Source organism: Chaetomium fimeti, assembly GCF_033439085.1.
Source record: "Chaetomium fimeti strain CBS 168.71 chromosome Unknown B0H64scaffold_13, whole genome shotgun sequence".
Taxonomy (NCBI): Eukaryota; Fungi; Ascomycota; class Sordariomycetes; order Sordariales; family Chaetomiaceae; genus Chaetomium; species Chaetomium fimeti.
In genome coordinates, this window is record NW_026944341.1 from 183,926 (window position 1) to 194,852 (window position 10,927).

At 57.7% G+C, this 10,927-nt stretch overlaps 3 protein-coding genes across 3 annotated transcripts; 1 reads left to right on the plus strand and 2 right to left on the minus strand.

Annotated features, from left to right (window-relative positions):
• Window positions 1–6: 6 nt before the first annotated feature.
• Window positions 7–2,911, minus strand: B0H64DRAFT_436675 (glycoside hydrolase superfamily). Its single transcript, XM_062806201.1, has 2 exons — window positions 2,241–2,911; window positions 7–2,184 (listed from the first exon to the last, which is right to left on the minus strand). The coding sequence occupies exons 1-2, from the start codon at window positions 2,435–2,437 to the stop codon at window positions 102–104; spliced, it is 2,280 nt and encodes a 759-aa protein (XP_062653939.1). The 5' UTR covers window positions 2,438–2,911; the 3' UTR covers window positions 7–101.
• A 5,397-nt stretch (window positions 2,912–8,308) lies between these two features.
• B0H64DRAFT_447153 (uncharacterized protein) lies at window positions 8,309–9,249 on the plus strand (the record flags this gene model as incomplete). The annotated part of the gene is made up of 2 exons (XM_062806979.1): window positions 8,309–8,793; window positions 9,222–9,249. The coding sequence occupies 2 exons, from the start codon at window positions 8,309–8,311 to the stop codon at window positions 9,247–9,249; spliced, it is 513 nt and encodes a 170-aa protein (XP_062653940.1).
• Window positions 9,250–9,596: 347 nt separating this feature from the next.
• Window positions 9,597–10,775, minus strand: B0H64DRAFT_447154 (uncharacterized protein; the record flags this gene model as incomplete). The annotated part of the gene is made up of 1 exon (XM_062806980.1): window positions 9,597–10,775. The coding sequence occupies one exon, from the start codon at window positions 10,773–10,775 to the stop codon at window positions 9,597–9,599; it is 1,179 nt and encodes a 392-aa protein (XP_062653941.1).
• Between the last annotated feature and the right edge of the window lie 152 nt (window positions 10,776–10,927).

Genomic DNA, 10,927 nt, shown 5'->3' on the forward strand with positions numbered 1-10,927 from the left:
GACTCAGCATCTTGGCTATCAGAGGAGCCTTTTTCATACCTGTCGCGGATAGAAAAAGTAATTCAACTAATACGTCTCTAATCCAATATTTCCCGAACCCCCTACGGCTGCGGCCATTGGTCCAACACCACCTCCTCTCCCGTCAAGGTAAAGGTGATGTTTGCCAGAGTTGGCTGGTCCAGAAGCAGCGTGTACGTCCCTGGGTACAACACCCTATTCCCTTTGTCATCCACCCTCGCCAAGCTCTCCAGCTTCCAGTCGAGCTTCGCCGTCTGTGTTTGGCCAGCCTGGACGTCAAACAGACGGGCGTATGTGGCTAGCGACTTGATGGGACGGGGTTCTGGTCCAAAGTCTCCTGCCAGAAATCCCAAGGTAACATAATCGGACGCTCGGGAGCCGGTGTTGGTCACGCTGACCGAGACGGACCGGAATGGGCAGAGCTCGGGGTACGTGACAGAGCCCGTGCAAGACGCTAAGAGATCTGCGATTTGAAATGTCGTCGGGAAGTCCTGCGCGACTACGCTAAAGTCTGTGTAGTGCAGACCATGGCCAAAGGGGAACACGGCATCCTTGTACCAGCGGTAAGTGCGCCCCGGATAGGACGACGACGATCTTAGCGCCATGTTGGTGTACGGTGCCTGGTTGGTGTATGACGACGGATACACCGTGACAGGCAGCCTTCCTGCCGGGTTCGCCAGTCCGGAAATGATGTTCATCACCGCGGTCCCGCCGTCCTGACCGGGGTATCCGGCCCACAGGATTGCCTTCACGTTGGGAATGCTCAGTAGTGGCGTGTCGTCGACGTGTGTCCCCATCCTCACAACAATGACGGGCTTTCCGGTCTGGGCAAGCCTCTGAATCATGGTGAGCTGTCCCGAGGGCCACGCGATGGACGTGCGGTCCTGGCTCTCCTTCTCAACTGTGTTGTCAATGCCGCCGAAGAATATCACGGCACTAGACCTCTGGGCCGCGTTGACAGCAGCCGAGGTATCCACGTTACCCTCCGTCAAGGGCCCGTTGACGTAGTTGACTGTGATACCCATTGATCTTGCGGCCGTCACAGGGTCATGTTTGAACGGAGGGCTACCACTGTAACCCCCAAGCATCTTGTCGGCCGCGTTGGCCCAAAAGCCGACCATGGCAATCTGGACGTTGGAACCATTGAGTGCCAGAGGGAGGATATTGTCATTTTTGAGTAGCACGATGCCTTCTTCTGCAGCTTTGAGTGCCGTGTCTCGAGCGACCTGCGTGTTGAGATCTGCCGCGCTCAGATTGCGGTACAGGCTGTCGGGACCGTCAAAGTATCCCGCCCTAACAAGGCCTTGCATCTGACGCAGCATGGCCTTGTCCAGCGTGGCCTGGGTGAACTGCCGGGAGTTGAAGGCAGAGGCGGGATCCGGTGTCGTACCGCCAGTCGCCCAGCACATGTTGTCACAACCAGCCTCGAGAGAGGCCCCGATGGCGGCTGCGTAGCTCGACTTGTATCGGTGGCCGCCGTTTGCGTTACCGAGATAGTACACGGCATCACAGTCGCTCACGACGTATTGGTTCTGGTCCGTCCAGTTCCAGTGCTTCCGGAGAATCGTGTCCATCAAGTAAGGGCTCGCGCACGCCGGGACGCCGTTGACGGCGTTGTAACTGCACATGATGGAGCCCACCTTGGAGTCCCGCGCGCATTGCTGGAAGGGAGGTAGATAATACTCGGCCAGGTCCTGAGTAGACACCCTCGCGTTGAAATTGAAGCGCGTCGTGCTGCCCGAGTTCTCCAGGTCGTACGCCGCGTAATGCTTGCAGGTGGCTATGACTCTGTGCGTCGAGGCCGTCCCCTGCATTCCCTTGACAAACGCCTCGGCCCACTTCTTGTTTCTGAAGGCGTCTTCTCCCGGCGTCTCGTGTCCCCGTCCCCAACGCGGGTCACGGAAGGGGTTAACGTTGGGCGTCCAGAAGTCGAGATGAGCACGGCCGTTGTTTGCGAAGGCGCGGGCCTCGGTGCTGATTATGACACCGATCCTCTCAATAAGGGGGTCGTCGAAAGCTGCCGAAGTGGTGATGGCCTGCGGGAACTGGGTCGCCGCACTAAACTGGCCGCCCCAAGTGATGCCGCGGTTATGGGCCACCCCGTGAAGGGCTTCGTTCCACCACTGGTACGCACTAAGCCCGAGCCGCGAGACGCCTGGGGAATTGCTGCTAAGGGTTAGTTTGTGGATGTTCATCATGCATGAGGCATATAGGAGCGCTACTTGATGAGGTTGGCAAGCTTCTCGTTGTTGTTCATGGCCGCCACAAGGGCAGCAGCCCGGGCTGCAGGGGCGGCCGACGTGTCGCATACGGCATTTGACCTGAGCGGTCCATTTGCGCAGTTTGGGTAGGTCACTCCGCCCTGTACTGAGATAACAAATCCTCCGACAGAGAGGACAAACGCAGAGAGGAAGACCATCTTGTTGAATTCTGCCTGCCCTTCAAAGCTGCGGTCCCGAGTCTAGAATGCAGGGACCCCGAGCCCCCATCCATGATGCCACCTTCATCTTGTAGCTGTTGACTTGACAACATCATCGTGGGAAATCCGGCTTCCGGGTTTCCGGTGATATATTGGCCTACCAGCCGCTTAATGAGCGCAAGAGGTTGGGAAGTTTCTGTTTTGGTTCACCCAGTCGCGACCCGTGAGCCAACATCACCGGCACCACGGGGGGAAGCTGCGATTATTGCAGCCGTTGTGATTCCACCAATGAAGAATCGTTAATCATCGAGTCCGTTGTTAGGGTCCCAGATCTGGAAGGGACGCAAACGTGTCGCTAAAAAATATCCGGGTATACACTATAAAATGGTAAAGGTCCCGAGAAGGTAAGGGCAAGGAAATTGCCGGCTGCTTGGGTCCTGCCTGAAGGCTTTTGTGTGACGGTCGCGGTTCAAGTCGGAGACGACGGAGAGTGGGAACTCGAGAGCAACTGCCGTCGACCCTACCGTCGAGCCTGCCTTCGGTACCGCACCTTCCTCCAATCGTCAAGTGACGAGAGATGCGTACAGTCGCAATCGGCAAGCACGACTCGATATTCAGCCGCCAATGACACACCCCCTCGAAGTAACAATGGTTTCCTCTCTGGATCAGGAAGGACCGGGCCCGCTACACCATTTTCTTATCTTGCCCCCCCTTCCACTGCCATCGTGGTCGGGCTGCAGCCTAAACGAGTTGGTGACACTGAACGAATCGCCACTGGCTATTCTCCCTTCTCTGGTCGTAGTGGTAGTCTTCGTCGTGCGCGCACTCACTCTAGAAGTCTCAATACCATTACTCTTCAAGCCCACCTGGCAACCTACCAAGGCCAACTCAGTCTCCGAAAGCCACCACCGCAGTTTCCATCAACCAACCTCTTCCGTTGCGAGAGATCACCTGCAAAAGCTGAAGGGATGCGCCCAACGCCAACTTGTACTGGATTGTCGGAGCATTTATGATCGTTCTATCAACTTCTTGAAGATTGCGGTCACAACCTACGCCTCTTTCAAATTCCTCTCGCAAACTTGAATTCCCTCTTGGGCGGGTTGGGGCCGGGGACTCGGACGTAAACGAATGGAATCAACTTCTATAAGGTATTCTATGGCCCCTCACCGCGCTCCTTTCTCAATCAACAGATGGGGTATGTGCTAAAAACGATGTGAAGGTTGCAAAAAGTTGCAAAGCAAAATCCCCCGGCGCCGCGCTTCCACAACAATCCAATGCATGCATCCCTTGGACCCTTCTAGACTTCAAACGGGAAAGGGGGTGTTGGTGGATGAAAAAAAGACAGCATAAAAGCCACCCAACCCAAAACTTCTCTGCCGACTCGGAAATATCCACTTCCTCAAGAGACGTCGTCTGCCCTCTCAAGTCTAGACTCGTCGACTGTCTGCAGCGCGGTCGGTGTGAAAGGGAGGTATTGGCCGTCGGGTTGCGGATTCGAGACCAGGATTGTGACCAGGTTACTGTTCACGGCAACGACCTTGTAAACCACGGTTGAGCCGCGGACCCGAACTGCCTCGCCAGACTGAAACTGAAAAGCGGTTTGGTTCAGTGCTACTCTGGAATACAACACCGGGAACAAAAAAAGGACATACGGTCATTTTGAAAGGGTTGTGAAGTGAAGGTAAGGTACGCCAAAAAGTTGTTTGACTCTTGCGTTTCTAAGTCGTTCGTGTCAGCCTCCCTAGATTTATCCTTGGATGTATGGAGGTGCCGGGGCCCATTGGAGCGCTTACCTTGCTTGGTGCGACGATCTTCGCCGAGAGAGCTTGTTGTGTCACCTATTTCCTGGTTCTCGTCCGTTACCAGAGGAGTGGGCGGCGCAGTACGCAGAAGGGTCGCGGGCTATTTAAACCCCCCCCAAGAGACGGGGAGCGACGATCGTCAGGGTGCCACCTCACTCGCATCTCGATGGCAGCGGCCTAACCTTCGAGCCGTTGTGGAACCCAGGGACCATGTGCTCGCGTTGGACATGTGGGAGGAGTTGCTATCGGTTCTCGGATGTCCCTCTTGGGTCGTCATAGCCATCCGCCGCTAACCCGTACGGGGTGCAGGAGGGAAAGACGCCAGCAGGCACGCTCGACCCCACACGCACACCACCGCACATGCCTCTACATGCCGGTGGCGGATGGAACCAGCAGCTCGGTTGCCGGTGGCGTGACCGCACTGGCTAGTTGGCGTTCGGGGTGCCATTCGGGGTGCGCCCCGCTATTGGAGAGCGAGCCAGAGGTGGTTACATTGCACAGCATCCACGGGAAGCCCCTATTGACGGGTCGTCGGTCCTTGTCCGTCACTCGCGGCCCATTTAGGGGCCAAGCAACCCCCCTAACCCACTAGAAATCACCGCCAGCACGCCTTGATCCTTCCATACATACGGCGGCTTCCTTGCTGGGTACAGGATCGACGGAAGCGTTTTGTTTCCCAAGCTCCTTCCCGAGCCCAGAGCCAGGAGCCGCCAGAAACCGGCGGAACTCGTCGTCGAATCCCGCCCATCTCACGCTTCTGAGCTGTCACCGTCTGCCAAGGTTGTGCAGTCGGGCAGAGAAATGGCTCGCTCGCCAAGGAAAGACGCTGGGCCCGGAATTCGGCATTATTATCAGCGGTGCTTCTGGCGCCCGAAGCATCTTCCTTGACTCCCAGGAATCCGGTGCAGATCGTGGGCCCCCCGGGACTCGCAAAAGTCCCAACCCCTACTCCTGGCTAGCGGCTACCTGGGTACTTATTGTCTTGGTATGCTTCCTGGGCGTAAAACCACCGCCACCGCCCTCTGCACGGCGGCAGACTTACCCGTGGGCGGCATCGTCTTGTCGAACTGAGAGCCCACAGCTGGGGTTGCACGGCGGCAGCCAACCTCATGCAGCACACCGTATCAGGAGCACACAGGCTCCCCGGATGCGCGCTCTCCACATGTGCAACCCCAAATCGTCACAGAACTTATCATTTCGATCTCTCTTGGCTTACAGCCCACAGTCAGTGACCAAAAAGGGCAACCCAGCTGGACAGGTTTCTCCTTTAGGGACATGTTCGCTTCCCGGGGAGCTGAACCGATCACAACCACCCCAAAAGTCGAACGTCCATGACGACGATGGCCTCGGTCCCGCAAGCGCCGGCCTCGGAGTCCCAGCTCGAGCTTTGGGCACCAACCCGCGGTATCTCGTGCTCCCACACAATCCGTGGTTTACCGCAATCGGGTCTGCCGAAGGAGCCCAACAAGAGCGACGACGAACAGCCCCGGCCCCAGCCAGTACGGAGGACCTGCCTCCAGTTGAAGTACCCGTAGCATCGTCGCTATCGCCAGTCACATCTTCAGCATCCGGCACGAGCCGATGACCCCCTCGTCTTGCGGAACGGGGGTTGGGGGAAAAGCGCGCGGGCACCTTGTTAAATCCGGCACAGCTCATTCTTCTTCCACCACGGCATCCCACAAACGGAATAGGAAGCCGCCATTCCATTGTGCCACGTCTCCAGTCTCCGGCTCACCAGACTGACCATGTCCCAGCCCTAGCGTGTTGGTCGCGTCAAAATTCTCGCTCTCCCCCTCTGGAAAAGACACGCTAGTGCCAACTCCCGCGCGCCCGATGCCGCCCTCGATTGGTTGGTAGTCTCTCGGTTCAGGGATGGCCCCCCTTATCAGATTAACCTCTGCCGCAGCAGCCGCTACGGCCACACACGCCAGACCCGAGCTCCCTTCCCCTCATGATGCGACGCTGACCAACGAGCTGCGGTCCGTTCGCCCATCCCGCTCGTCTCCAATCTGTCGGCTTGGGCACTTGTCATATTGGGGAAGAGGACGGTTGGGTCGTTTTCCGCTCGGGACAACGTCACTCACCACACCCCTTGGGCTGGGATCGCGGCTACCGTCCCTCCGAGAGGGGTCTCGGTGGAGCTACTCCAACGGGATCCCCATTTGTGCAACGAGGAGGAGGGCTCGCCTTCACATGGTGCTCCCCTGTTCTCGAGTAGGCTCAGTAAGAAGGATCGCTCCATGACTCCCTCCGGTCCCTTCCCCCCCCCCTCCCTCTTGTCCCCCTGAGCCCCTCACCCCCCGCGTGTTCAGATCCGCTCATGAACACCCACACCAGCTTTCATTCCACATACGTCATCTCAAAAATGTAAAGAGCTTGCGGTGAAAAAACGGCATCTTTCACATGCCAAGATCGAACTACACTTCAGGCTGCTTTATGGCTTGATTCACTGCGTGGGGGTTGCTGGTTCAGTTGACTCCGTTAGCCCTACCAGTGTGTGGCCGGACTCAATGAATGTCAACATTCGCCCCTTTATTTACACAACATAGGGGAATTAATATCTTGATATGTGTGAACTTGGCTATTGTTATGTTCTCGCCCTGAAGGTATATTATCGCTTTATTATTCTTAATACAAACTCTGTAGTCGTCTTATCGGGGGTGTTGACTAAATCCCTGCTCCTTTATCTCATGCCAGGAGTAGACAACTATGCTGACTTGTACTCTCACGCACGGCCCCTCGTTTTCATTCTATTACCAGCAGACATTAAGGACTCAGAGTCATGATGCAGTCCATACACTGAGCTCGTTAGTGTCCAAATCATCATATTCACACTTCACACCACCTGAGCATTTCACCAAGAGACAGTCGACTGTTACCATTCAGGTGACTAATAAGAGGTGGTGTTACTCTTAGTCATGTCGGTCAGTGTCTTCGAATCATTGTTGCTTGCGATGGAGACTATTAAAGCTCTATAGGGTTCATTCAGATGTGGCCGGGGCTGTGGATGGTGAAACAAGGGCACTTGGATAGTGTTTATCTCACATTGAAGGTGAGTACACATTACGTCTGGAAGAAGGGCACGGGTCTTGGACTCTCATAGCTCATCATCACTGTCAAAAGCGGTGCTGAAAATTGGTTGACCCGGTAGGTAGGTACCTTACCTTGAAGTACGCATAGAACGCCATCTCAACAACCTGGGTTCGGTGATGTTCTCCCACGTATGTCCTTGGGCTTCCATCCCCGGCCCTTAACCTTAATCGGCCAGGCAACAAACTTTTTCGCGATTCCATCTCTGCCCGGCCGGCTTTTCGACAGAGGGCAAGAACCCTATCTGCCGTTCGTCAAGCTGCTTTTCCCGTTCCTTCCCGACTGACTTCCGTTGCCTTCCCACCCACTCTCCGATCCGTTCGTCTTCCTGCCCGCCACGGCCAGAAGAGCCATTTTCCTACTTTCCTCTTGCCATCGATCATCGTGGTTTTACCGACTTCCTGAGCTGCCCGACGCGTCTGGGAGCTCAGAGGTTACCGAAGTGACTTCTCACCAGACCTGGCACCAACCTCGGGCTTCTTCCCCATTCAGGCACTCCCTAGATTTCCTTCATCCCTACCGGGCCAAAAGCACCGAACCCGACTCAACTCCTTCCTGCCATTTCCAAAGGCTAGCTCGAGTCCGGCCCAAACAAGTCGAGTTTACTTGCCTTCATCTTACCCCGCGATACTCGAGGTAAGGATTCATTCCACCGTTATTTTGTTCATTTTCCCCGGTCGGTGTGTCTCCGTCTTCATCTTCTGACCGGGCTGAGCGACCGTTCCCCCTTCCAGATACCATCCGTCGCTCCGAGCAACACGTCGAAGAGCGCGGACAGAGTGTTCTTGACACACACCATCACGCACTCCCATTACCGTCGTCACAGCATCGCGACTCCTTCCGCTTGGGTCCAAGGTGAGCAGCAAGTGCACACCCGCCTAATCCTGCTCCCCAAAGCTAACCTAACCCCCCCAGCACCGGTCCCACGACCCAAAAAAACAACAGTAGGCTCACCACCAAAACAAAACCAACCATCACAATGGCGCCCACCAAACCAACCGGCTCCTCCGCCAACCCAATCGACCTCACCGCCCGCCCATCCACAACCACACCCACACCCACCGTGACACCCACATCCACAACCCCAGTCGTCACCACCACCACCACCGGCGGCGGTGTCATCTCAGGCCGCATCACCAAATCCAAATCCACCAAATCCACCCCGACCAAACCGAAATCCACCCCCTCCAAGACCAAGAAAACCCCCTCCAAAGCTGCCACCGACACCCCCAACACCCCCAAAAGAGGTAAAGCCTCCGGCCCGTCCTGCCTGCCCTGCCGGCGCGCCAAGGCCAGATGTGATCGGGTGGTGGCGTGTGAGCGGTGCGTCAAGGCGGGGAAGGAGTGTGCCGGTAGTGGTGGTGGTGAGGGTGAGGGTGTGGATGGGGGTGCTGCGGGTGGCAAGCCGGGCAAGGCGTGTGAGCGGTGCCGGAAGATGAAGGCGGCGTGTGTGAGGCGGGAGATGTGCGTGCGGTGTGAGAGGCGGGGGGTGGAGTGTGTGATGGCTTGAGGGCCGGGGCAAGGGGAGATATGGGGATGGGGGGATGGGAGATGGGGGATGGGAGATGGTCCTGGCTGGGGGGATCCGGGGTATATGGGTGAGGCGGATCCCGGGATATATGGGGTTGGGGAGTATAGGCGACGGGCGGCGACGGATATCGGGGCTGGTGCGTTGCGTTCGTTCTCTTCTGATTTCACCAGGACAGGTACATGTACCCGGCCGGTCTTTGGGCCCGAGGATGGTTTAGGGCGCCGCCGTCGGTGCGGTGGCAATCGCGAGGCGATATCCTCTTCAGTACCTACCCTAGTTACAGTTGATCCCCGATTTCATGACCCCGCCGTGCCATGCTTTTGAGGTTGCCCGTGACATACACAACACATCTCGTGGAAAGCGACACCTGCGATGACCTGCCCGGATAATCTCTGCGGCCTCCCATGCCCGATCCGAGACCTTGCGTCCCCCGGGTCCCGACTTCAGACAAGACCTCGGCGCCGGAGCTCCTGCCGCCGCTGAGCATGTCAGCATCAAGGGGAAACCCGGTCCTTTTGTCATACGCTGCCACACATCCTCCCGCAGGGATGAGCGGCCCCCAAATACCCAATGTACATCATGCATGGCTGGCGCACAATCTTTCCACAGTTTAACCGGATACTGAGTCGACAACTCAACATCAAATTAGAATAAAGCAAGTCCTTTCCGCAACGCCATTCCCGCTTCATGCCTATACACAAACAGTACAAACACCACCTGCCCCCGACCGAGTCCATCACCCCTCATGCGAGTCATCAACCCCGATCAGCCCCTTGTCGTACATGATCTTCGCGATCGGATACACCGCCCTCGCAAAGTTGCTCTGCCTCTCCAGCACATATCGCGGCGTGATGTGCTCGAACCCCTCGACCTTATGCGACCACCGGTCCGGCGTAAACGCGTGCAGCAGGTAGGTATACGACCAATCCCTCTCCCAATCAGGGAAATCCTCCGGTCTATCCCACCGCGCCTCAAATTCCTCCTCATACTCCGGCAGCGCCATCCCCGCGGTATAGTTCGCCAGATTGCTCGTAACGTTGCGTACCCCAAACAACTCATCCGTATCCTCAGCCGTCCAACTCCCCGGCGCAAACGCCTCGCGCTCCATGATCAGCATCTCGCGCTCCGCCGGGTCACGCACCAGGCGCTGCCCCACGCGGGTGATGACCTCGTTGGAGTGGGTGGTCCAGCCGCCCGTGTAGGCCTTGTGCATGCCGTCCATCCAGAGGGCGATCATGCGCCCCGCCCGGGTCGACAAGAAGGTGCCGCTGTTGATCTGCCCGCCCAGCTGGCGGCCGGCGACGGCGCGGAAGCCGCTCTCGCGCAGGGGTCGCAGGTCGCGCAGCGCGTGCACGTCCCAGTCGATGTAGACGCCGCCGAGGTCGTGGACGGCTTTCACGCGCACAAAGTCGGAGCGGTGCTCCATGTTTTGGAGTTCCATGCCGTTGCCGGCGTGGGTGGGCACGGGCACGGTGTTGACGCGCAGGTCGAAGCCCAGGTCGCGGCTGAAGATGTGGCCGTTCCATTTGCCCGCGGTGCCGTTGCGGGCGCGGGCGATCTCGGGCCCGGTGGTGTCGACGTTGGTGTGCAGGTAGATGGTGTCCGGGCGCCAGTGGTGCCAGGCGGCGTAGAGGGAGAGGAAGTGGCTGAACTGGAAGTTGAAGTTGTCGGCCCCGTCGGGGAGGATGTAGACGAAGTGGACCGTGTTGGGGATCACATCGCGGGGCGTCGGGGGTGGCCCGGAGGGTGCCGGGGACGAGGGGCGGTCGGCGGTGAGGTCCACGCGGGGGGTCGAGATGATACGGGAAGTCGCATCGTGTGGCAGGAAGAAGAAGAGGAGGGCGAGGAAAACGGAGGCGGCGGCGGCGAGCTTGAGGGCAAGCTGAGTGGTCAAGGGCTTGGTTTGGAGGAACATGAGGGAGAGGACTGCTGTGCCCACAGCATGGGGGAAAAAGCAAGGAGCAAGGAATACTGTGTACGAAGTAAGAAAATGGGGAACCGATCAGAAACGAGGGGCTGATCTTGGGTGGGAGGGTGAAGGAGAGGCTGACGTTGGTCTTCCGGGCG

What these genes read in the sequence shown, in the direction of transcription:
- B0H64DRAFT_436675 (XM_062806201.1), bottom strand. Translation starts at nt 2,437, where the DNA reads ATGGTCTTCCTCTCTGCGTTTGTCCTCTCTGTCGGAGGATTTGTTATC. An exon ending in AAGCTTGCCAACCTCATCAA is followed by an intron (nt 2,185 to 2,240) that starts GTAGCGCTCCTA and finishes AACCCTTAGCAG; the next exon opens with CAATTCCCCAGGCGTCTCGC.